We start from the raw sequence: 26925 nt of genomic DNA, 5'->3' as shown, positions 1-26925 counted from the left end.
ACACATGCAAAACCATGAAATTTGACTCATAACTCACACCATATACAAATATTTACATGAAATGCATCAGAGAACCAAATAGACCAGAAGTATAAGGTTTCTAAAAGAAAACATAGGACAAAAATCTTTATGATCTTGGTGAGGTAAATATGTCTTAGGACACAACAAACAAAAAAGAAAAAACTGATCAATTGGACTTCATTAAAATTAAAAACTTCTTTTCTTCACAAGATGCTGGTAAAAAATAATAACAAAAAGACCAAACAAAGACTGGGAGAAAACATTTGCAAAACACATATCTGATAAAGAACTTGTATCTAAAAAAAAAATTAAAAAAAAAAAAAAAGAACTTGTATCTATGGGCAGCCCCAGTGGTGCAGCAGTTTAGCGCCGCCTGCAGCCCAGGGCGTGATCCTGGAGACTCTGGATCGAGTCCCACATCGGGCTCCCTGCATGGAGCCTGCTTCTCCCTCTGCCTGTGTCTCTGCCTCTCTCTCTCTGCATCTCTATGAATAAATAAATAAAATCTTAAAAAAAAAACTTGTATCTAAAATGCATGAAGAACTCATACAGTCCAATAAAGGAAAAAAGATTTTTTTTTAAATGGGCCAAAGATTTTAACAGACAAATGGCAAATGACCTCATCAAAAGATGCTCAACTCACCAGGCATTAGAGAAATATAAATTAAAACCACAATGAAATACCACTATCCATCTATTAAAACAGTCAAAAATTATCAAAATAAATAAAAGACAAATGCTAGACTAGAATTCTCATACATTATGGGAATGTGAAATGGTACAGTCACTTTGGAAAACAGCCCTCTAATCCCAGTAGGCATTTACTCAAGAGAAATGAAAACACATACCCAAACCAAGACCTGCTAGTGAATGTTCACTGCAGCTTTAAGCATAATCACTAAAATTTATAAGCAACCCAACTGTCCCTCAAGGGTGAAAAGAGGAACATACTGTGGAACACCTACCTGGTGGGATACTATTCAGCAACAAAAGGAATGAATTACATACATTGATGAATCTCAAAAGCATTATCCAGGGTGAAAGAAGGCTGACTCAAAAGGCCATATGTTTCATTTATGACATTCCAGAAAAGGCCAAAGATTGGGACAGAAATTAAATCAGTGGTGGTCAGGATCAGAGTGGAAGGATGGGATTGATTATGAAGGGTCACTAGGGAATTGAGGGGGCGGTGATGGAAATATCCTATATCCTAATTATGGTGGTAGTGATATAACTGTGAACATTTGTCAAAACTCAGACATGTATACCTAAAAAGAATACATTCTTTTCTGTACATAAATTAAACTTCACTAAACCCCACAAAAAGAAGCCAAATAGGGCAGCCCGGGTGGCTCAGCGGTTTAGCGCCGCCTTCAGCCCAGGGCGTGATCCTGGAGACCTGGGATTGAGTCCCATGTCGGGCTCCCTGCATGGAGCCTGCGTCTCTGCCCCCCCCCCCCCCTCTCTCGTAAATAAAATCTTTACCAAAAAAAAAAAAAAAAAAAGCCAAATATTGCATTTTAAAAATATAATTTATAAGCACTTGCAGTTATGTAAGATTAGTCAGCCTAACAGAAAAACTTGTGTTGCCGGGCCCTCCCATCAAATAAATACACTCACAACTGATGGTTTTAAACTTGGCAGAGAAAAGCTGTTCCAGTTTAAAGAGATTCTCACAAGGGACTTCCTGTTCTTAAATCAATAGCTACAGAGACACTGCAGAGCCACAGAGGGGAGCCAAATATCAGCAAGGGGATCATTTTGCACATTTTCCCCCAACAGATAAATTTTTTAAATTAATCGTGTAAAAAGCTTAATATTGCAAATGATCTTGAGTAAGCAGCTTGTTTCCTCGTCTGTAAAAACTCGGCTGACCTAAAGAGTTCTCTGTATGAAAAATTTAAAGTCTCAGCACCTAGTTGGCTCAGGGGTTGACCATCTGCCTTTGGCTGATGATCCTGGTATCAAGTCCTGCTTCTCCCTTTGCTAGGTCTCTGCCTCTCTCTGCGTCTCTCATGAGCAAATAAATAAAATCTCAAAAACAGAAAAAACTTAAAAGTCTGACTTTCCCTAACTAGCACAATTTAGCTGAACCTCCAGGGGGCCTTTGAAAGCCCTCTGATCTATAAAATCTGTGAAGTGAAACTCTACTCCTTGAAACCTCCACTGTGTGTGTGTGTGTGTGTGTGTGTGTGTGTGTGTGTGGTATGTGTGTCTGTGTCATATCTGATTAGGGCATTTCCACATCCAAAGCCACAACTCTGGGGACACCTGGGTAGCTCAGTGGTTGAGTGCCTTTGGCTCAGGGTGTGATCCCGCCGGCCAGGATCGAGTTGTGCATCAGACTCCCTGCATAGAGCCCGCTTCTCCCTCTGCCTATGTCCCTGCCTCTCTCTCTCTCTGTCTCTTATGAATAAATAAATAAATAAATAAATAAATAAATAAATAAATAAATAAAATCTTAAAACAACAACAACAAAAAACAAAGCCACAACTCTGGGGCAGGGCAAGCATGGTGACAGTCACTAATAGGAGGACTGCAGGATGGTTGTGCTGGGGAAACTCAATCCCGGGTCCCACGTTTAACACTCTTCAAACAGCCCAGATTCTGTCCAGTGTTCCCCAGTGCCTAGCCCCACACTCTATCCTCCGATGCTCATGCTCCCCAGGGGAGGGGTGCTTGGGCAGTTTTTCTCTCTCCAACCATTGCAGCTTCTCAGAAACTGTGAACCTCTGTAGGGCAGGCCTCTGGGCCCACTAGATGAACCTTACACAGGAAGATGCTCCATAGGAACCCAGAGTTCCCAAGAATTCCTCAAACATCACCCGCAGAAGGAGTTTGGCAAAAGGGGTTTCCATGGTAGGATAAGCTTGGAGCACTTAAGAGTTTTCTCCTGTCTTCCAGATGGAGGCAGTCAACAGACTAAGTCTCCCAAAAACCTTTGCAGTAATAAAAACTGTTTAAATATGGTTCCCGGATCCCTGGGTGGCGCAGCGGTTTGGTGCCTGCCTTTGGCCCAGGGCGCGATCCTGGAGACCCGGGATCCAGTCCCACGTCGGGCTCCCGGTGCATGGAGCCTGCTTCTCCCTCTGCCTGCGTCTCTGCCTCTCTCTCTCTCCTCTCTGTGCATTCTCATAAATAAAATCTTTAAAAAATAAATAAAATTTTTTTTAAAGTTCCTTTATTTTTTTTTAAGATTTTATTTATTTATTCATAGACACAGACAGAGGCAGAGACGCAGGCAGAGGGAGAAGCAGGCTCCATGCAGGGAGCCCGATGTGGGACTCGATCCTGGGTCTCCAGGATCACACCCCAGGCTGCAGGCAGCGCCAAAGTGCTGCACCACCAGGGCTGCCCTAAATAAATAAAATCTTAAAAAAAAAAAAAAAAAAAAAAAAAGATGCCACACAACTAGGTCAATGCTGTTAACTACCTTGCATTTATACTTTTTTTTTGCATTTATACTTTTTTTAAGTGACCTTTCTAGAAACTTTTTGTTTCCTAGAAAAAAAGATACATGTAACATGCTAACATTTATGTAAAAATGGGGGTGAATACATTCCCATGAATTGCTTATAGATATATAAATTATCTCTGGAAGGATTAGGGAACTGGTCACTGTGGCTATTTCCAGAGAAAGGAAAGGAAAAGTGGCTGGGGGCAGGGACAAGAGACTTTTTATTATGTGCCTTTTGTACCAGGTACATATGTTACCTAAGCAACCTATTAAATTAAAATTAAATAACAGGCACTAAATAAAGTAATACCTTATAAATATGAAAGCATTCACAAGTGCGTGAGCACACACATGCACACAAAACATTCCAACCATAATCAATGTCAGAGAGAAATAGCCACTGTTCATATGTGGGGTTTGTACTTTGGTCCCACTTGCCTTTTTCCGCTTTTGTTGTCTGTGCTTTTGGTGTCATAGACAAGAAATCATTGCCAAGACCCATGTCATGAAACTTTTCCTCTATGTATTTTTTAGGAGTTTTACAGTTTCAGGTCTTATATTTAAGTTTTTAATCCAGTTTGAGTTGATTTCTGTATATGGTGTAAGAGTCCAATTTTATTCTTTTGCATGTGGCTATCCAGTTCTCCCAACACCATTTGTTGATGAGACTATCCCTTCCCCAGTGTATTCTTGGCACCCTTACCAAAACTCAGCGCACTCTATGTGTCAGTTTATTTCTGGGCTTTCTATTCTGTTCCACTGGTATAGATGTCAATCTTTATGCCAGTACCATAAGTGTTCTAATTACAGTAGTTTTGTAACATATTAAAATCAGGAATTGTGATGCTTCCAGCTTTGTTTTTCTTACTCAAGATTGCTTTGACTGTCCAGGTTCCTCCTGTAATCCCATATGAATTTTGGAATTATTTTTTCTGTTTCTGTAAAAAATGTCATTGAGATTTTGATATGAATTGCAATGAATTTGTAGATTACATGGACATTAAAAAAACATCAGTCAAGGGGTGCCTGGGTGGTTCAGTCAGTTGGGCATCTGCCCTTGGCTCAGGTCCCAGAGGTGCAGAGAAGTATGATGCCTGACTTAAAGGCTCCCAGAAACTTAGCAGCAGGATTACTTCCAAACTCACAGCTCTTTCTACAGCACCCAGGCACCTTTTGGGATCTGAGCTAAGGCACAGGACAAGAATTGTGGACTTGACCAGCATCAAGGAGGCTGGGAGATAACAGGAACGACAAGAACAGGCACAGCAATCTTGAAAATAAAAACGTGCCAGATGAATAATCAGCACAGGCCCCAGTGGAGATAGGATGTCTAGAGAGCGGGATCCCTGGGTGGCTCAGCAGTTGAGCATCTGTTTTTGGCTCAGGTTGTGATCTTGGAGTCCTGGGATTGAGTCCCGCATCGGGCTCCTCACAGTGAGCCTGCTTCTTCCTCTGCCTGTGTCTCTGCATCTCTCTGTGTATGTCTCATGAATAAATAAATAAAATCTTAAAAAAAAAAAAAAGATGCCTAGAGACCAAGAGCCCAGAGACACATCTGCTACTCCCTCCACACTGGAGACTGCCATGTGTTTGCTGTTTTCTTGATTTTAAGCCTGGAGGAGGCACAGGCTGTGTGCTCTCAGGTACTTGATCTTCAAAACAACCTGCAAAGCACAGATTGTGTCCTTATTTGTACCCATGAAGACAATGGAGCTGAGAGGGGGTTAAGCAACTAGCTCAAGGCCAACCATAGCTAGCTAACAAGGCCAACCATAGCTAGCTAACAACCATATAAACCCAGTTTTCTCTACTAACATGTGGTTCTGGGTGATCTGGAAACTTTAAACTATGACTTTAATGATTCTTCAAATCCATTTTGTTGTCTGCAATTGAAAATAATTTTGAGGACGCCTGGATGGCTCAGCGGTTGAGCATCTGCCTTTGGCTCAGGTCCTGATCCCGGGATCCGGGATTGAGTCCCACATCGGGCTCCTTGCAGGGAGCCTGCTTCTCCTTCTGCCTATGTTTCTGCCTCTCTCTCTCTAGTGAATAAATAAATAAAATCTTAAAAAAATAAAAAAAGAATTTTGTGCTGGAGTTCTTCAATAGTAATGCACGTGAGATTCACAAGGATATTTAAAAGGCTCAATGGGGGCACTGGGTAGCTCAGATGGCTAAACATCTGACTTGGGCTCAGGTCATGATCTCCAGGTCCTAGGATCGGGCACACATCAGGCTCCCTGCTCAATGGGGAGTCTGCCTCCTACTCTCCCTCTGCACCCCCCCATATGCTCACGTGCTCTGTCTCACTCTCTCAAATGAATAATGAATAAATAAAATCTTTAAAGATAAATAAAAGACTCATGGTACAACAGGAGAAGGAAGATGACCATCTTTACAAACATCGTGGAGCTGATCAACATCTTCTTGGGACATTGGCCCCTCCAACCAGCAACAGAGGTAAGAACAGAAGTGTCTAAAACTCAAGGATGAGGGGATCCCTGGGTAGCTCAGTGGCTTAGTGCCTGCCTTCAGCCCAGGGTGTTATCCTGGAGCCCTGGGATTGAGTCCCACATGAGGCTCCCTGCATGGAGCCTGCTTCTCCCTCTGCCTGTGCTCTGCCTCTCTCTCTGTGTCTCTCATGAATAAATAAATAAATTCTTTTTAAAAAATAAAATCGTAGAAAAAGAACATAACTGAAGCTTCTCAAAAGAAATCCTACCTATGCATAGTAGCTTTGGCTGTGCCCAAGCATTCCAGACTGCCCTTCATGATGGCTAGGAATACAGATTCTGGGGGCGCTTGGGTGACTCAGTTAAGCGTCTGCTTTAGTCTCAGGTCATGATCCTGGGGTCCTGGAATTAAGCCCCATGTCAGGCTCTCTGCTCACTGGGGAGCCTGCTTCTCCCTCTCTCTGTTTGCTGCTCTACCTGCTTGTGCACATGCTCTGTCAAGTAAATTTTTAAAATTTTTTAAAGATTTTATTTATTTATTCATGAGAGATACACACACAGAGAGAGAGAGAGAGAGAGGTAGAGACCCAGGCAGAGGGAGAAGCAGGCTCCATGCAGGGAGCCTGACGTGGGACTCGATTCCAGGTCTCCAGGATCACACCCTGGGCTGTAGGCTGTGCTAAACCGCTGAGCCACCAGGCCTGCCCAAATTAAAATTTTTTTAAAAATATGGCTTCTGGACTTGCCTGCCTGGCCCCCACAACCATGCAAAGCCAATTCCTCATAATAACTCCCTGAATTTGTATCTCATACTGGTTCTTTTTTGTTGTTGTTGTTGTTTTTTAAATTTTTTTTAATTTATTTATGATAGTCATACAGAGAGAAAGAGAGGCAGAGACACAGGCAGAGGGAGAAGCAGGCTCCATGCACCAGGAGCCCGATGTGGGATTCAATCCTGGGTCTCCAGGATCGCACCCTGGGCCAAAGGCAGGCGCCAAACCGCTGCGCCACCCAGGGATTCCTCTCATAATGGTTCTGAATCTCTGAATGAACTTTGACTGATAACAGGAAAGACAGGTACCTTTCAGAAGATGGGGAGAACAAGAAGGCTAAAGCTGGATCTGGATCAGGGAACACTGCAATGCATGTTAAAGGCTCTGGACTTTTTCTGAAAAGCTAAGGGGAGCAGCAGAGGGATCTGAGCAGATGAAGGGAAGAATTAGATCTGCATTTCAGATGTCGTTCGTCTGGCTACCTGTGGGATGGAGAATGGACTGGAGTGTACAGGGCCAGCCAGGAGGAGGCACCACAAAAAAGGGAAGAAGCTGAAGCCATCACTCAGGTAGGAAATGGTGAGATCTTGGGTGGACAAAGGCCTGGTAGGGAAAACAGAGAGAAAGAAATGCATTTGAGAGACAGAGGAGTTAAGCCTCATGGAATTTGGTGACCTACTGGCCTGGAGTATGAGGAACAGATTGGAGGAATCCAAGCTGACTTCCGGGTTAATGGTTCTTTTCACCCTACTGGACCTCAATACCACATGGCAGCAACTCGAGGTGTGTTCTCTTATCCACCAGTCATTAAATCAAAACATGCGGCTAGAAACACTCATTAACTACCCAGATGCTACATCCAGAACATCTAACTCGGGGACAACAATATGCCTACAAGATACCCTGTTGTGAGCCCTTTGGCTCTTTCAGACTGAACCCTTCAGCTGCCCCTGCACAGAATAAGAAGAAAGGTAACATCTGGCAGGACAAAACCAGAAAAACATGGCTGGAAAGATCCTGGGTAGGAAGGAGGGAGGTGAGGGTAGGGGCATGGTCTGAGCAGCTGTTTCTGCCATTTCCTGGGCCTGGAATGGACCAAAGGCACAGTGGGAATCTGAGAGCCTCATTGGGAGAGTGAGGGCTAGGGCACTGGCTGATGAAAAATACCAGAACCTTCACAGGACCCCTGGGAAGACTGATAGCAGACCAAAAGTAAGGCAAGAAACCCACACAACAGCAGCACATCACAGCCTAAAGTCCACTTCCTGTCTGCAAAACGGGCAAAATTATTCCATCTTCTCACCTAACAGAAGAAAAGGAATAATCAGGCTAGAAAAGACTGGGGATATATCAATATCTATCCGGGAGAAAGAAGAGATGGAACAGAGGTATTTGTTCTCAGTCACTGTCTAAACCACCTTGACATGACCATTAATTTCTCTGCAGGCTAGACATTTCTCATCACCAGAATGACATTTTAAGAGGAAAAGAAAGAATAAATATGCAAAGAATAAAGAGAAAGAAATCCAAATATATTGGGACAGCTGGGTGACTCAGTGGTTGAGTGACTGCCTTTGGCTCAAGGTATGATCCCAGAGTCCCAGGATCAAGTCCCATATCGGGCTCCTTGCATAGAGCCTAATTCTGTCTCTGCCTCTCTCTGTCTCTCTTATGAATAAGTAAATAAAATCTAAAAAAAAAGAAAAAGAAAAAAAAAGAAAAGAAAAAGAAATTGGGCAGCCTGGGTGGCTTAGCAGTTGAGCCTCTGCTTTTAGCTCAGGGCATGATCCCAGGGTCTCTGGATCGAGTCCCACATGGGACTCTTTTCATGGAGCCTGCTTCTCCCTCTGCCTGTGTCTCTGCCTCTCTGTGTGTGTGTGTGTGTGTGTGTGTGTGTCTCATGAATAAATAAATATGTAAAAAAATTTTTTTTAAGTTTTATTTATTTATTCATGATAGACAGAGAGAGAGACAGAGAGAGAGAGGCAGAGACACAGGCAGAGGGAGAAGCAGGCTCCAAGCCAGGAGCCTGACACAGGACTCGATCCCGGGACTCCAGGATTGTGCCTTGGGCCAAAGGCAGGCGCCAAATTGCTGAGCCACCCAGGAATCCCCTAAAAATTTTTTTTAATTAAAAAAAAATAAAATAATTCCATTTATAATAGCATCAAAGACAAAGTTCTTAGGAACATAAATTTAACAAAATATATTCATATACTATACCGTACAAGTACAAGCCATTGCTAAGAAAAATTAAGAACACTCAAACAGAGATATACCATGTTCATGGATTGCTTAAATGTCAATTCTCCCCAAATTAGGGTGACCAATCATCCCAGTTTGCCTGGAACTGAAGGAGTTCCCAAGATGCAAGACTATCATTTCAAAAGCCAGGGCAATCTTGGGCAAATCAGGATGAGTTTCTTTTCTAATTTCATTTTTTTAAAATTTTATTTATTTATTCATGAGAATACACAGAGAGGAGAGAGAAGTGGAGACACAGGCAGAGGGAGACACAGGCTCCATGCAGGGAGCCTGATGTGGGACTCCATCCTGGGTCTCCAGGATCACACCCTAGGCTGAAGGCGGCACTAAACCGCTGAGCCACCGGGGCTGCCCTCTTTTCTAATTTCAAAATGATCTATGGTTTCAACACAATCCCAGCTGGATTTTTTTTTTTTAAAGAAATTAACAGACTGATTCTAAAATTTATGTGGAAAAACAAAGCATCTATAGTAGCCAAAACAATTTGGAGGAAGAACAAAATTAGAGTGTTCACAATATCTGATTTCAAGTTTTACTATAAAGTACAATAAGACAGTACATTATTGGGCAGCCCAGGTGGCTCAGGGGTTTAGCGCCGCCCTCAGCCCAAGGCCTGATCCTGGAGATCCGGGATTGAGTCCCACGTTGGGCTCCCTGCATGGAGCCTGCTTCTCCCTCTGCCTGTGTCTCTGCCTCTCTCTCTCTTTCTGTGTGTGTGTGTGTGTGTGTGTGTGTGTGTCTCATGAATAAATAAATAAAATCTTAAAAAAAATAGACACTATATTATTGATAAAAGGACACAATATCAATGGAAACAGACCCCCATATATATATTCAATAGACTTTCAACAAAGACAATTCGATGAAAAAGGCTAGTTTTCTCAATGAATTGTCCTTGAATAATTAGACATCCATATGTAGAAAACTGAACCTCACCCACCATATCATTCACAAAAATTAACTTGAAATGGATCATAGACCTAAATGTAAAACAATAAAACTATAAAACTTCTAGGAAAAAAAAAAAAACACAGGAGAAAATCATTAGGTTAGGCAAAATTTATAAACTATACAAAAAATATCCATAATGGAGAAAAAAGGATAAATTAGATTTTTTTTTAAAGATTTTATTTATTCATGAGAGACACAGAGAGAGAGAGAGGCAGAGATATAGGTAGAGGGAGGAGAAGCAGGCTCCATGTAGGGAGTCCGATGTGGGACTCAATCCCAGGACTCTTGGATCACGTCCTGGGCCAAAGGCAGACGCTCAACCACTGAGCCACCCAGGCATTCCAAGGATAAATTAGATTTAATCAAAATTTAAAATTTCTCTCTAAAAGATGCCACTGAAGAACTACATAGGTAAGCCACATTCTAGGCTGTATTCACAAAACATGTATCTAACAAAGGACTGGTATTCAGGGTATATAAAGAACTCCTGCGATACAATAATAATGAAATAATGAATAATAATAAGATAAAAATACTCTCCAGGGGGAATGCCAGGGTGGTTCAGTGGTTGAGTATCAGCCTTCAGCTCAGGTTGTGATCCCAGGGTCCCAGGATCAAGTCCCACATTGGGCTCCCTGCATGGAGCCTGCTTCTCCCTCTGCCTGTGTCTCTGCCTCTTTCTCTGTGTCTCTCATGAATAAATAAATAAATAATCTGTAAAATAAATAAATAAATAAGACACAGGGACACCTGGGTGGCTCAGTGGTTGACAGTCAGCCTCCAACTCAGGGCATGATCCCAGGGCCTGTGATCAAGTCCCACATCAGGCTCCTAGCAGGGAGCTTGCTTCTCTCTCTGTCTCTCTCTCTCTCTCTCTCTCACTCTCGCTCTTGCTTCTCTGTCTCTCATGAATAAATAAATAAGATCTTTAAAATAAAACAGACACGTAGCACAGTACCTGGTACATGAATGAATTAATGAAGGAAGTATGTAGAAAGAGCCACGGGCATTTTTATTCAATGATAACAGATGGAAGGCCATGCATACTAGGGATCAAAGAGCAGGGATACCTCAGCTATAAATTTCAGGAGAAAGGAGCAAACTGTTTAACCAAGTGGCCTTCCCCCCCTTACCCCCCAGGAGGCCATCATTAACCTTTCACCTCCCCAGGAGGTGTGGTCCCAGAGTAACAACCCATTCAACCAAACAAATACAGGTGTCCCCCCACCCCTAACCACCTGCAGAGGTTCAGCTTGCTGAGCAGATATTTCCCTCCAGCTTCCAGAGTCATCCTTTTAATCTGTTAATGTCACTTGTTTATTAAAAACAAAAAAGACGGGGATCCCTGGGTGGCTCAGCGGTTTGGCACCTGCCTTTGGCCCAGGGTGTGATCCTGGATTCCCGGGATCGAGTCCCATATCAGGCCCCCTGCATGGAGCCTGCTTCTCCCTCTGCCTGTGTCTCTTCCTCTCTGTGTGCGTGTGTGTCTCTCATGAATAAATAAATAAAATCTTTAAAAAAAAAAAAAAAAAAGACTGAGTAGCGGAGCACACAAGACTTAGCCCCTGGTCATCAGGCTAAAGATCCTACATCCCTCTTTAGGGGTATGTTTAGGGGTATGTTCTCAACTTAGGAACTATTTTTCTCACCAGAGGGAAGTTGAGGTGGAGAGTAAAGAGGAAAAGAATAGGCACAAAACATGGAGAAAACATAAACTCCTCCAGGCCTTAAATTCAGGTGTGCACCTGAAACTCAGGTCACTCTTGTCTGCTTGACCAGGGTACTCCCTCCTCATATCTTATGAGGTAACAGACCAAATTGATCCTCTGTGTTTTGCTAGGATTTTGCTCTTTGCCACAAAGTTAACAATATCTACAAGAGTGAAATGTTGCTCTTCCCTTACCTTCCAGGGAGCCCATTTTAGCTTTTGAAAGTCAGTGCTGCCAGATTCAGGAAAGCAAGTGAACCGAAACTTCCAATTTCTTTAGGGAAAGGCAGCGAGCTCCTCTGGCCTTCTCCACATTCCGGGACTCTAAGACGGCCTAAGAGCTGCCTTAATGCCTCCTCTCCTTTGATCTGACTTAAGGACCCCAAGTTAGACTAGTAATTATCAATTCTATTCAAAATAAACTTCTTCCCCATATGTGTCCATTGGCCTGCCTCAAATAAGATCTATCTCCATTTTGCTTTTCAAATTGTCCTAATAGATGGTTTTGTACCAATTCCAGCTAAATGTCCAAATTCTCATCAGGCCTCTGTTTAAAAAACAAACAAAAAACAGCCCTCAAAATATTCCTTCTAAGAGGGACACTTGGGTGGCACAGTGATTGAGCATCTGTGTTTGGCTCAGGGCTGAGATCTTGGGATCCAGGATCCAGGATCAAGTCCCACATCGGGCTCCCTGCATGAATCCTGCTTCTCCCTCTGCCTGTGTCTCTGCCTCTGTGTGTGTGTGTGTGTGTGTGTGTGTGTGTCTCATGAATAAATAATAAATCTTTTTTAAAAATTCCTTCAAAAAAAAAATTCCTTCTAAGAGACCCAAGTCAGAGGTGATGGCCCAGCATAAAGACCACTGTTATTGCACACCCCATAGAATACAGTGTCCATAGTACCCTGAGTTGTACAGTGAGGCAGCATTATCTAGTGGGCGGAGAACTGGAGCACCTGGTAACATGTCTTCTTTGTCCACTACACTGTTCAGATGGCAGCAAACAGGGCTGAGTCAGGAACCACCACTCACCACTGCTTGCTGGGCCCCAGACGGTGGCATCATGGCTGCCTCTGGCTTAGCATGAGTGTTCTCTGTGTCACCCTCAGGTCCAGACCCCCAACTCCATCCTCCCTCTCTGCAACACTCTATACTCACCCTTTGAAAGGGAGTGGGGGAACCAGAGAATGCAACCACTAGTTCAAACCAGAAAAACGGAGGGTACGGAACTGAAAAGAGTTTTTCATCCAGCCGGTCTGAAAGACCCCTTCCCGGTGAGAATTTTGGCTTGGCTATTTGGCTCTCTGCTTTCAGAGTCAGAAACCTATTTTCTGCACTAACTCCTGCAAGTAAAAGGAGAAGAAATGTGTATGTGGCTTTGCCAATGAGCTCTCTTTTGCTTTTAACATAAGAAAAAGTGGGGCAGAGGCACCAGACAGAATGGAAATGCATGGAGATGCAAAGCCAGGGGCAGCCCTGGTGGTGCAGTGGTTTAGCGGCACCTGCAGCCCAGGGCGTGATCCTGGAGACCCGAGATCGAGTCCCACATCAGGCTCTCTGCGTGGAGCCTGCTTCTCCCTCTGCCTGTATCTCTGCCTCTCTCTGTGTGTCTCTATGAATAAATAGATAAAATCTTTAAAAAAAAAAAGAAAAGCCAGGGTGCAGCCTCACTGGTGGGGTTGTTGAGACATCTCTAAGCAGATGATACAGAAGTGCCTCTTGCTACCCTCCCCTCTATCCCATGTCCCTTCTCCCTGGGGACTAAAATAAACGTGTTTTATTTGCTCCATCTGAGGAGGAGGATTTATGGGCTGAGAGAGTGAGGGGTTCCTGGGTAGGAGTCAAAATTCAGGGCTGGAACAACTGGTGACTTGTCGACAACACACCATCAAATGGTCGTCACAACCCCACAAAAATGCAAACAAACCAGACTGTTTCAGGGAGTGGACATGCCCTCCTGGCTTTAGCGGTGGGTGTCAAAGACAATGGTGCAGTGGTTTCAAATGAAGCTATTTCACACAAGTAAAAAGTTGCTGTCTTCTTACTAGCGGGCTCTCTGAAAAGACTGAAAAGAAGGAATTTTCTCTATTTAGCTAATGGGACGGGATGTGTTCAGAGCATCATTTGTCATTTCTTTTTCCCAAGAAGTTAATGACCTCAAACCTTCACCTAGGCCCTGGGCCGAGACCAGCACACCACCCAGTACAGAAGGGCATGGAAACCACAGGCTGCTGTCCGCTCCAGGACTGTAACTTTTTAAAATAAATTAAAGTAAATAAATAAATAAGAAGGAAAAGAAAAGAAAAGAAAAGAAAAGAAAAGAAAAGAAAAGAAAAGAAAGAAGAAAGAAAGAAAGAAAGAAAGAAAGAAAGAAAGAAAGAAAGAAAGAAAGAAAGAAAGAAAAAGAAAGGAGCAACCAGTCCAGCGGTCCCCTTCCTAAGCGCCCCCAGGGCGCGGGGGGCAGAGGCCTCCACCTCCTGACCCCAGGCCCGTGCCCCGAGCTCCCCGAGCATCACTTTTCTAAGGAGAAAGTTCTTCGCCAGGAACCTGCAGGCTCCCCGGCTGGGAGAGTGGAGACATGGGGGCATCCTGGCGGCGGCCCAAGGCGGCGGCCAGGTGGCTCCGGGGCCCGGCCGGCCCACCCGCCCCCTCCTCCGCCGGCTCCGAGGCCTCTCCCGCCCGGGCCCCGCACTCACCCACCGCCCGGATGCGGAAGCCGCGCGGGGGGCGCAGCGCCCGGCGGCCCCAGGCGTCGCGCAGCACCTGCAGGCTGGCGGGAGGCGCGTGCACCAGCAGCACCCCGCGCGGCAGCCAGCCCTGGAAAGCCAGCCGCGAGGCGGCGCGCGCCAGCCGCGAGTTCCAGAAGCAGCGCGCGTTGGCGCGTCGGAAGGCGCGGAAGACCGCGCGCCCGCCCGGCTCCTCGGCGCCCGCCGCCGCCTCCGGCGCCTGCAGCCTGCACAGCACCAGCGCCAGCGAGCCCGGCGCCAGCTGCACCGGCCGGGCCATGCCGCCGCGGGAGGCCGGGGCCCCAGCCTGGCGCACGGTCCGGCGCGGCGGTCGCGCAGCCCCGGCGGCCCGGGCGCCGCACGCCGGGCGGGAGGGATCGGCCGACTGCGCGCGCGGCGCCGGCTGCCGGGGGAACGGGCTCCGGGGGGCGGGGCCGGCTGCGCCCGGGAGCTCGGGGGCGGAGGGGGGACGGAGGGGGGACGGGGGGGGGGCGGGCCCGCGGCCGTCGGCTGCCGGGGGAACGGGCTCCGGGGGCGGGGCCGGCTGCACCCTGGAGCTCGGGGGGCGGGGAGGGGCGGGCCCCGCGGGGGCTCTTCCAAGCCCTCGGGGAGCCCCGCAGCTCCCGGGAGCCTCCTTCAACCGCGGCGCGAGCGGCAGGGCCAGCAGCCCCCCGAGCTGAGAGGACCGGGGTGGCCGCCGTCGTCCCGGCTTCGGGTCGCCCCTGGTGAGCGAGGCCGCGAGGAACAGTCTGCGGGTGTCAGGGGCCTCGCGGGGCCGGGAGGCAGTAGACCCAGGTTTGGGTCTGGGTCTTCTAACCTGTCTTGCTCTTTACTTCCTCTCTCTCTGAGCCTCAGTTTACTGTCCTGCAAAATGAGGAATTAGAGGGGCGCCTGGGTGATCCGTCGGTGAAGCGTCTGGCTTTGACTGAGGTCATGATCCCGGGTCCTGGAATCGAGCCCGATCCTGCCCCTGCTCAGCGGGGAGCCTGCTTCTCCCTCTCCTCTGCTGTTCCTCCTGCTTGTGCTGTCTGGCGCGTTCTCTCTCTCAAGCACAGAGATTAAATCTTAAAAAAAAAAAAAAAAAAGGAGTTGGAACTGAATTCTAAGAACTTTCTTCCATCCGTGACTCCGAGGTTCTAGGCTCTGGGCCGGCCCGGGGTAACAGGGGTGCTCCCCCCACTGGCGAGCGCAGTGATGAAGTCCGTGGGATTCAGCCTTGGGTTGCATCTGGGCGTTCGGAAAAGACTGAGAAACCGTCTTGCCCGGGAGCTCCCCGGATCAAAGGCAGAGGGGCTTGTGATCGGTCAGGCCCACTGTGCGAGGGCCTCGAAGCAACGACGTCGAGTTCCCATGCTGGGGGACCGAGGCTAGAACTCTGCCTGGGCACTGGATGAGGGCTCCTGGAGGAAAGAATAGGAGAGATGAGAGGTTATTACTATTACTGTTATTCGTTATTACTATTAGAAACTGACCCTAGTAGAGGAAGCACAGGTGTTTGGCAAGACCTGGGGGTCATTCCATACTTCCTGTTCCCTCAGCTCATCAGTGAGCAACCGTAATAATTCGAGATTATGTGCCCTGCCTCCTCCTGAGTCATCATCACAATAAATGATAGATGATTCTATTAAATAATGATAGCTAGCATTTACTGAACATGGTATGCTGGAGGCATTAATTTCACAACCCGGTGTTAACTACTGTTAGTATCGTTGTATTTTTTAGAAATGAGGAAACCACAGGCTGTGTAAGATTAAGAAGTGCATCCTGTGGGGGCGCCCGGGGGCTCAGTTGGTTAAGCGTCTTCCTTTGGCTCCGGTCATGATCTCAGGGTCCTAGGATTGAGCCCCACCTTGGGCTCCCTGCTCAGTGGGCAGTCTGCTTCTCCCTCTCCCTCTGCCTCTCCATCTGCCCTACCTCTGTTCATGTGCTCCCTCTTTCTCTTTCTCTCAAATGAATAAAATCTTTTTTTTTTTTTAATTTATGATAGTCACAGAGAGAGAGAGGCAGAGACACTGGCAGAGGGAGAAGCAGGCTCCATGCACCGAGAGCCCGACGTGGGATTTGATCCCGGGTCTCCAGGATCTCGCCCTGGGCCAAAGGCAGGTGCCAAACCGCTGCGCCACCCAAGGATCCCTCAAATGAATAAAATCTTAAAAGAAAAAAAAAATAGTGCATTCTGATCACACAGATAGTAAGAGACAGAGTTAGACAATTACCAATCAGGGTTCCCTATGACAAATAAGTCTGACACAACTTTTTTTCTGACACAATTTTTAATTCAAATAAGCATGCAAACCTGAGACAGCCTTCCCACGTCTGAATTCTGACTCTGGTGGAGATGGATGGATGGATAAATACAGCAGAGAGCCTAAATGAACTAAACTCCTATGTCTATAGAAGCTCCATGGGGAGGACAAAGTTTCTTCCACTGAGTTCTCTCTATCATAGCCCTAACCTTGCAAGATCAAGGATATGTTTGCTATGTTTCCCATCCTGGAGAACTGTGACTTATCTCTGTATCTAACATAGTATCTTTTCCATTTTTTTAAAGATTTATTTATTTATTTATTCATGATAGATGCAGAGAGAGAAAGAGAGAGGCAGAGACAAAGGAGGACGGAGAAGCAGGCTCCACACCAGGAGCCCCACGCGGGACTCGATCTGGGGACTCCAGGATCGCGCCCTGGGCCACAGGCAGGTGCCAAACCGCTGAGCCACCCAGGAATCCCCTCTTTTCCATTTTAAGAAGGATAATAATACTTCTCATTTACTCTCAGCACACTCCGTGCCTGGAGCTATACTAAGGGTCTTACATGTGTGATCTAATTTTATCCTCAAAATTGACCCTCTGAAAGGGGTAATGTTATTAAGCCCCATCTTCCACAAGAAAAACAAAAACTTAGAAAGGGGGTGGGGGTGTGCCTGGGTGGCTCAGTCAGTAAGAATCCAACTCTTGATCTTAGCTCAGGTCTTGATCTCAGAGTTGTAAGTTCAAGCCCCGTGTTGGTCTCCATGCTGGGTACAGAGCCTACTAAAAAAGAAAAGAATAAATAAATAAATAAATAAATAAATAAATAAATAAATAAATAAATAAAACAAACTTAAAGAAAATAAAAAGAACTAAAAGCTTAGAGAGCTTAGGTTACTTGCCTATAAGGACAAAGCTAATGGACAATCAGACAGAGATCCCAACATTGTCCACACACCTGGCTAGGCGGGGAAGCCAGAAGACCACACCCTCACCACACCTGTTGCCTGGTCTGAAAAATTGTCCTGAGCTTGATTCTCACTGTCAGGTAGACCAGGCTTTGAGATTTGAAGGTCTGAAATTATGAGGTAGAACTCTCTTACTGTAGAGACTTTCATTCATATTTGTGACATTTCCATTATCATTTTACTTATGCTAGTCCAGTTAACAAAAGAATAAGGAAGAGTGTATGTAAGGAGAAAATTTTTAAATTACAGCCAAATATGTATCCACTTGTTTTCCCAAAGAATCAGCTACCTCACAAATATCCCGAAACTCCTAACAAATGGAACGTTTGATCTTAAGAGTTCATGGAAAAATGAAGACCTCCAAGCTAAATGGCCAGTATTACATGGCAAAACTATAGTTTGTTTCTCTAAACAGAAACTTTTTTTTTTTTGAGTAAACAGAAACTTCTCAAGAGCTTTCGTCTTTGTGATCTCTGAAGACCAAACAGAGAAACATTTTTATTTTTTAAAAAGGATTTTTTGGGAACGTCTGGGTGGCTCCGCGGTTAAGCTCCTGCTTCAGCCCAGGGCGCGATCCTGGAGTCCCAGGATTGAGTCCCAAGATCGAGTCCCACATCAGGCTCCCTGCATGGAGCCTGTTTCTCTCTCTGCCTATGTCTCTGCCTCTCTCTGTGTGTTTCTCTCGTGAATAAATAAATAAAAATTTTAAAAAAAAGATTTTTAAAATTCATTTGAGAGAGAGCACAAGCAGAGGAGAGAGTCAGAGGGAGAGGCAGACTTCCTGATGGGCAGGGAGCCCAATGCAATGTGGGCCAATCCCAGGACCCTGAGATCATGACCTGAGCCAAAGGCAGATGCTTAATCATCTGAGCCATCCAGGTGCCCCCAGAAACATTTTTAGAAGACAGATTTGGTATCATTCTCCACTTTAAAGAGGCACACAGTAGTCAAACTAAAAGCTATACTTAAAAGTCTCAAAGGGATTTTTAAATTTTTTTAAATTTTCAATGGAGTCTATGCCTGAGAAAGGACAAAGTATTTCTAACACTATACAAATCTAAACAGCATACTATGCAATTGTTTAAAAAGATTGAGACAAAAAAAAGATTGAGACAAAATTTTATGCAGTGACTGATACAATATCTCAAATATGTTTTTTTAAGTTAATTTTTTTAGTAATCTCCATACCCAATGTGGGGATCAAACTCATGACCCTGAGATCAAGAGTCACATCCTCTTTTAAGTCAGACAGACACCCCCAAAATATATTTTTAAGTAAAAAAGAAAGGTAGACCCACTACTTGCATTTTAAAAATGGGCATTTAAAAATGTGGCTGGAGAATCTCTGGAAGGGTACCTAAGAAGCTGGTGATAATAGTGGTTACCTCTAGAGAGAGGAATGAGGAACAGGGTAAAAGGAAGGCTTATTTTTCACTGTGTATTATCATGTGCAAATACTTCCTGTTCAAAAAATACTTTCAAAAACATATCAAGAAAAAAAAACATATCAGGACATTAAGAGATTAGCTCTGGTCATTTTGAGAAATAGGATAACAACCGTCCTATTTATTCCCTCCAAAGTAAATAGTTACTAATGAGTTACCTCATTTTTCTCCTCTCCTATTTCTACGTGATCCCTCTCTTGCTCACCTTATCAGGCCTAAAATTCCTGGCCAGAAAAAAAAAAAGAAAAAAAAAATTCCTGGCCAGAAATTCCTGCCCAGATAATCTCACTTTAGAAAAGATCATGTCTCCAAAGGCACTGGTAAGGGCATATACGTTGCCTCTCCCATTATCACATCTTTGTGAAGATTTATTGAGTTCATCCAATTTGCTATTGACTTCAAAATTACAGTGGCCTAAAAAAAACTACACAAAAAAAGTACAGTGGCCTTTCATGGGACAGAACATAGGATCTCTAAAGAGCTTTTGAGCTTCAGAACCACTGAGGATGATGAGATGGCTTGTCCTTGGGGGTGTGTGGGTGGCTCAGTTGGTTACAAGTCTGATTCTTGAGGGATCCCGGGGTGGCTCAGTGGTTTGGCGCCTGCCTTTGGCCCAGGGTGTGATCCTGGAGTCCCAGGATCGAGTCCCACATCGGGCTTCCTGCTTGGAGCCTGCTTTTCCTCTGTCTGTGTCTCTGCCTCTCTGTGTGTGTGGGTCTCTCATGCATAAATAAATAAAATCTTAAAAAAAAAAAAAGTCTGATTCTTGATTTCAGCTCAGATCTTGATCTCAGGGTTCTGAGATCTCACACCCAGTTCAGAGTCTGTTTAAGATGCCCTCTCTTCTTCTCCCTCTGCCCCTCCCCACCTCTAAAAAAATTTTTTTTAATTAAAAAAAAAAAAAGATGGCTTGTCCTAGAGAGAAGGAACTGGAAAGCTAGTGCCTTTAATTGAATTGAGGGAGTAGAACTGCTGGGAGGTTCTTTCCCCAAGAGTGCTTCATATGGATGGATACTTGCTGATGCTGGTGCTAATGCCTTGAAAGCAACAGTGAGATGGTCCCTGAGGCAATTACAGTAAGGACCATGGCCAGGGCCTCTCTGAGCCAACTTAGAGCTTCAGAACTCAGTGCTGGAGATGGAGGAGCAGCCCATGACATCAGGACCTTATGGCAGCAGAGGCTAACATAACTATAATGAGACCCTAGGATAAAGACCAGGACTGCTTTCCCCATTTTCTGGATACCATGAAAACCTCCAAGTTTTCTGATAACTCCAAGGAATGGATTCCCCAAAAACATAGCCAAGACTCCATTTTTGGCCACCTCTGGCACATGAAATTTAGATTTTATTTGGTTTAGAGAACTGAACCTGCAGGAAGAGCAAATGCATACCCACTACATTTGTAATTGCTGTAGAAGATAAACTTGACCATTGGATGCTCATATCCACCTTGGGACTATTCTAAGTAGAGCATTTGATGCTCTTCACACTCTGATCCCAGCCTGTCTTTCTAACGTCATCTCCATTTCTACCCTTGCCCTCCTCCTGCAGTCCACACCAAGGATCTTGTGCTCCAGCGACACAAAATTACACACCTTCCCACGTCTTTGCTCACATTATTCCATCTGCCTAGAAGGCCTTCCCCCTTCCACCAGGTGATATCCTGCAAAGCACAGCCCATAAAACCTGTGACACATCCAAGGAGATATCATCTGTTCCTGGAGCACATTGCTAACCCTTTTATTGCACTTGTGTGTTAAGGGCTGTCATACTTAAATTATCTGTCTCATTGGGCAGCCTGGGATTCCTTGAGGGCCAGGCTCCTGACTGACTCATCTCTGTGATCCAGCACACAGCCCAATACCAAGGCCTTAACTTCATTCTATGTGAATCAAGTTCAGTTTAACTAGTATTCAATCCAGGATAACTCCACTTCTGCTGCTCCTCATGAGTCTGGGGTCACCACACACATAAGCATTTCTGGTTTGTAGGTGAAAAACAGGAAGACCTGGTTATCCAATAGTCAATGCCAGGGCAAAGCCTCAAGGAATGGGCACACCCGGGCCTTACACATCCAGGCATTTGGAGTTCAGTGGTTTCTCTGGAGTCTGTTTATAGCACACATGTACACTGAGGATGATGTTTGGACTAATTGTCTCAAAATTTTTCCCACACCAAAATTCATCAGGCTGAAGTTTCTTCCCCTTAATTCTGAAAATGAAGCCTTGACACTTATGGCTGATTTAGAAATTATTTTCTAGGGTACCTGGGTGGTTCAGTCAGTTAAGCACCCGCCTTCGGCTCAGGTTATGATCCTAGTCCTGGAATTGAGCCCCACATTGGGCTCCCTGCTCAGTGGGAAGCCTGCTTCTTCCTTTGTCACCCCCCCCACCCCACCCCACCCCTCAGTTGTGCGCGCTCTCTCTTTCTCTCTCAAATAAATAGAATCTTAAAAAAAGAAATCATTTCCTATCTGAGTTCTCTTTATTATGACCATTTCCACTTCTACAGCATCTTTTTTCCCTGTACCAGGAAAAAAGAAAAAGAAAAAGAAAAAAAAATCCTGGAGACTTTTGTTTGTATTTCTCTAAGAAAAACGTGAGGCTTTGTTAAGCAACTGTGTTGATGCAAAGGGTAGACAAAAGGCGGTAGGGGCGGTGGGGGTGGGAAGTATTTAATACCGGTCCTTTTTTTTTTTAAATAGATTTTATTTATTTATTTGAGAGAGAGAGAGAAGAAGCAGGGGGAGGGGCAGAGGGAGAGGGAGAAGCAGACTCCCCGCTGAGCACAGAGCCCAACTCAGGGCTCGATTCTAGGACCCTAAGATCACAATGCAAGGCAAAGTCACATGCTTAACTGACTGAACCACCCAGGCACCCCTAATGTCATTTCTTAAAATACACATTCACGGATGTGTACATACACACGAAACAAATTACCTCCATTATTTTAGCTACTGAAATGAGACAGACTCTGGACCACAGTAGCCTTATCTGTAAAAAGAGAGCAAAAACGTTTAACCAACCTGAAGAACTTCTTAGGGTCCCTTCCAGCTTCCTGGTTCTATAACTCCACTTTCACACCCAAAGATAGAAACCTTATTGTGTTTTAAATAGTTACTGAAAAAAAAAAAAAAGTTACTGAATCCAATGAGATACTAAGGGATGCAAATTTAGAGCCTGAGAGCTGTATATCCCAAAGCTGATTCTGATTTGCCTTTAGACCGTTCTTTTCTTTATCTCTCTAATGGCAAACGGCCAATAAAGAAATAAATACTGGAGGAAAAAAAGATCCTTAGTTTGGAACACTTAAAGGCTAAAAATACAAGAAATCCCCTGGTTCTGATGTGAGAAGTACTAAAGAGAAAATGATTCTGACACTTGCTAAAATGGTAAGGAAAGCTTTATTCAAGACCATTGCGGGATCCCTGGGTGGCGCAGCAGTTTGGCGCCTGCCTTTGGCCCAGGGCGTGATCCTGGAGACCCGGGATCGAGTCCCACGTCGGGCTCCCGACATGGAGCCTACTTCTCCCTCTGCCTGTGTCTCTGCCTCTCTCTCTCTCTCTCTCTCTCTCTCTCTCTCTCTGTGACTATCATAAATAAATTAAAAAAAAAAAAAGACCATTGCAAAGTCTAGACAGCAGACAGTTGTAAAGCAAAGACAGCAAAGAAGCTGGGGATTTTGACCAAGAAGCAGAGTGAGGGAGTCAGTGAACAGAAATTACTAATAAGGGACGTCAAGGGGTGGGGGTGGGGGATTCTTGCCAAAATGGCATAACAGCACTCCTGCTAAAGGGAGGCCAAGGATTTATACATCAAAGGTGGGGTGTTCCTACAAAATCGACCTTTGCAGGATTCTTGCTATGGCTGGCCTAGGCAGGCAAAAGACAGAATGGGGTCCAAGTTGGAGTCCTACTCAGAAAGAAGGCCTAGGGCACCTGAGGGGCTCAGTCGGTTAAGCATCCAACTCTTGATCTCAGTTCAGGTCTTGATCTCAGAGTCATGAGTTTGAGCCCCATGCTTGGCTCTACACTGGGCATGGAGCCTACTAAGGAAGGAAGGAAGGAAGGACTTAGAGGAGGGGCACCTAGCTGGCTCAGTCAATAGAGCATGGGACTCTTGATCTCAGGGTACTGAGTTCAAATCCTGTGTTGGGTGTGGAGACTACTTAAAGAAACAGGAAGAAGGAGAAGGAAAGGAAGAAAGAAAAGAAGAAAGAAAGGTTTAGAGGAGCCTCACCAAAGTTTGGTCAAGGACAGTGTTTGTCAGGGAGCACCTGGGTGGCTCAGTGGTTAAGAATCTGCCTTCAAAAAAAAAAAAAAAAAGAAAAGGAATCTGCTCGGGTCATGATCTCAGGTTCCTGGGACTGAGCCCCACAGTGGGCTCCCTGCTCAGTGAGGAGTCTGCTTTTCCCTCTCTCTCTCTCCCTGTTTGTTTTCTCTCTCTGTGTGTCAAATAAATAAGTAAAATCTGAAGAAGGAGGAGGAAGAGAAGGAGGAGAAGTCTTTGTCAGAAGCCAATACAAGCTTCCTGTACTCTGCCCCTTCCCACTGGTTAAAGGAACTAACACTCATAAAGCACTTACAACACCCCAATAATCCCATTTTTGTTTGGAGAGAGGGAATTGGAATATTATCATTAACAGAAATCATTTCTGGATGGTGGCATTACAAGCAATTTTTCTTTCTTTCTTTGAGCTTTTCTATACTTGCCAAAAATTTTACCAGAAAAGAGGAGGAGGTTTAAAAGAAGTTAAGGCAGCTGGCTCTCCTGTACTGGGGCCCTCAGAGCCAATAAGCTTTCTACCCAAAATGAAGAGACTCCATCATTCCACTTCCCCATTGACCCTGGGGTCAGGGGGCAGGTCTGAAAGCTGGATAATATTACTTTCAAAAAAAAAAAAAAAAAAAAGCCACAACACCAGTCTGTTAAATACATGCTATGAAGTGCCCTGGAAAGAGAGCAAGTCAGCAAAATTCTTATTATTTTAAACCTGGAAAATCAGATTAACTCTTTCCCTACACCTAAAAAAAAAAAAAAAAAAAAGGAGTAAAATATGCAGGCCTAAGGCAAGATGCCAAACCCAGTTTCAGGATTTTAAAGGAGAAACCATTTCTCTTCAGTTTTATTACACACAGGGTGTAAAGCTGGGCCTCATATCCCACTATTTACATGCAAATCCCACCAAAAATGAGTTGGCCCCACTCCAGATGCCCAGTTCTCAAAGGAACTCTGTTTCCAGTGAGGCCCCTGCCTGGTAGCTATGAGTCTCTTTTCTCTGCTTTCTTGGGGAAGAGAGAAGAAAAGATGCTAAGGGATTTCCCTCACACTCTGAAATTATCTTGAATTGAGAAACAAATGTTGCTTTGTTCCTTCTCACAATCTGTTACCAGTTATTTAAGCCTTTTTTTTTTTCAAGATTTATTTATGGGGTGCCTGGGTGGCTCAGTTGGTAAATCGTCTGCCTTTGGCTCAAGTCATGATCCCGGGGTCCTGGGATTGAGTCCCTTGTCAGGCTCCCTGCTCAGCGGGGAGTCTGCTTCTCCCTCTACCAGCTTGTTTCTCTCTCTCTCTCTCTCTCTCTCTCTCTCGCTGTCAAATAAATTTTTAAAATTTTTTGTTTATTTGAGAGAGAAGAAAGAGAGAGTGGAGGGGCAGAAGGGGAAGGAGAGAATCTCAAGCAGGCTCCAGAATCTGATGCAGGGCTTAATCCCATGACCCTGAGATCATGACCTGAGATGAAACCAAGAGTCAGATGCTCAATTGCCTCAGCCACCCAGACGCCTCAAGTTGCTTAAGTCTCTTAACAGGAATCCAGGATGACCTCGTATTCATCTGTCGACCCTCTAGAATGCCCCCCACAGCTTGGCTCAAGAGCCAGAAAACAGTTCTCTGAACAAGATGGTAAAGAACACAGTAGGGCAGCCTGGGTGGCTCAGTGGTTTAGCACCGCCTTCAGCCCAGGGCGTGATCCTGGAGACCAGGGATCGAGTCCCGTGTCAGGCTCCCTGCATGGAGCCTGCTTCTCCCTTTGCCTGTGTCTCTGCCTCTCTCTCTCTCTCTCTCTCTCTCTGTGTATGTGTGTGTGTGTGTGTCTCATTAATAAATAAATAAAATCTTGAAAAAAAAAACATAGTATGATAAGGGGAGAACTGGATGTTCAAGTTGGTGCCAAACAGCCCTGGTGTAGGACTTAGTCATCACCTCTTACAATAAGGTACATCTGGTTAGCAGAGTGCTTATAAAACACACTTGTCAATTTAGACATAAAAACATTAATATTTTAAAATAACATCTTTGAAGGAAAACAATTTCTGTTTTCTACAAAACTCTGGGATCATACTTTCCCCATCCACAAAAAGAAAAAAGAAAGAAAGAAAGAAAAGGAAAAAGGAAAAAAGGGAGAAAAAAAAAACCAACAATCCAGGAAAGAAAAAGAATAGCGGGATTGCCTGGGTGGCTCAGCGGTTAAACATCTGCTGTAGGCTCAGGGCCTGATCCTGGAATCCCTGGATCCCCTCGACCGGGGCTGGAGTCCCACATCGGGCTCCCTGCATGGAGCCTGTTTCTCCCTCTGCCTGTGTCTCTGCCTCTCTCTGTGTGTCTCTCATGAATAAATAAATTAAATATTTAAAAAAAATAGCATTGGAAAAACAGAAGGGGTGAGAGCCTTCAAATAGAGATAACAGTCTCTAAATCTTGGTCTTGCTTTCAGAATTGACACTGCTCCTCTTACTGGGACAAAGAATCACACTGAGAATATTAAGATGTATGTGTTAGGTTTTACAGATTTTTATTTATTTATTTTAGAGAAGGGGGACAGAGGGAGAGAGAGAATCTCAAGCAACCCCTCTGCCAAGTGCCCATTGAAGGGCTTCATCCCAAGACACTGAGATAAGGACCTGGGCTGAAGCCAAGAATCACCAAGAGTGAGATGCTTAACTGACTGAGTCACCCCAGCACCCCTATGTATGTCCTTTAAATTAACTAATTTCTATTCCACATACGTAACATTGCTTGGGGTGACTTACGCTCCTATAATAGAATCAGGAAATCTACTATTATAGCTAAAAGGAACTTCATTTCATTTGTTCATATTCTTCCCTATTCTGTCAAAACACACTAGATAGGGCAGCCCGGGTGGCTCAGCGGTTTAGCGCTGCCTTCAGCCCAGGGCCTGATCCCTCTGCCAGTGTCTCTGCCTCTCTTTCTCTCTGTGTCTCTCATGAATAAATAAATAAAATCTTAAAAAGAAACACACACACACACACACACACACACTCATGATAAAGAAACTTAGGCCCACAGAAGCTAACCAAGTGCCCAGTGTCTCATAGCTAGTTAGTGACTGAGCCAGGAGTGGAAGTGAGGGAGATCTCCAACTCTAGGTCTGAGACAGAGGTCACTAGTGCTTGCCTTGGCAGTATATATACTGAAATGGAAGTGATAGAGATTATCACGGCCCCTGAGCAAGGATGACACACAAATCTGTGACTTGTTCCACATTTTTTGGGTGAAATAGATAAAGGGGATTGAGAGTACACATCTCTTTCTTTTTAAAGGTTTTATTTATTTATTTAAGAGAGAACGAGCATGAGCTAAGGGTCGGGGGTGGGAGGGCAGGCAAAGAGAGAAGCAAACTCCTGCTGAGCAGGGAGCCTGACTTGGGGCTGGATCCCAGGAGCCTGAGATCATGATATGAGCCAAAGGCAGATGCTTCACCAACTGAGCCACTGGGCTCCCCCAGAATACACATATCTTGATGAGCACTGAGAAGTGTATAGAATTGTTGAATCATGGGGCACCTGGGTGGCTCAGCGGTTGAGCATCTGCCTTCCACCCAGGCCGTGATCCTAAAGTCCCGGGATCGAGTCCCACATAGCCTCCTTTTCCCTCTGCCTGTGTCTC

At 45.0% G+C, this 26925-nt stretch overlaps 1 protein-coding gene and 1 non-coding gene across 4 annotated transcripts in view; one reads left to right on the top strand and one right to left on the bottom strand.

Moving 5' to 3' along the window:
• Positions 1-14635, bottom strand: part of STOX1 (storkhead box 1) — a 51165-nt gene extending 36530 nt beyond the window's left edge. For all 3 annotated transcript variants that reach the window (XM_025434308.3, XM_049109021.1, XM_049109022.1), the window contains exon 1: positions 14326-14635. In XM_025434308.3, coding sequence (XP_025290093.3) covers positions 14326-14635 — 310 coding nt within the window. The remainder of the gene's footprint in view (positions 1-14325) is intronic.
• Positions 14636-26425: 11790 nt separating this feature from the next.
• LOC112652036 (U6 spliceosomal RNA) lies at positions 26426-26527 on the top strand. The gene has a single exon (XR_003131205.1). It is a non-coding gene; the product is annotated as a U6 spliceosomal RNA (small nuclear RNA).
• The last annotated feature ends 398 nt before the right edge of the window (positions 26528-26925 follow it).

Source organism: Canis lupus, chromosome 4 (assembly GCF_003254725.2).
Source record: "Canis lupus dingo isolate Sandy chromosome 4, ASM325472v2, whole genome shotgun sequence".
NCBI lineage: Eukaryota > Metazoa > Chordata > Mammalia > Carnivora > Canidae > Canis > Canis lupus.
The sequence above is the reverse complement of the archived record's forward strand: the minus strand, read 5'-3'. Positions and strand labels throughout refer to the sequence as shown.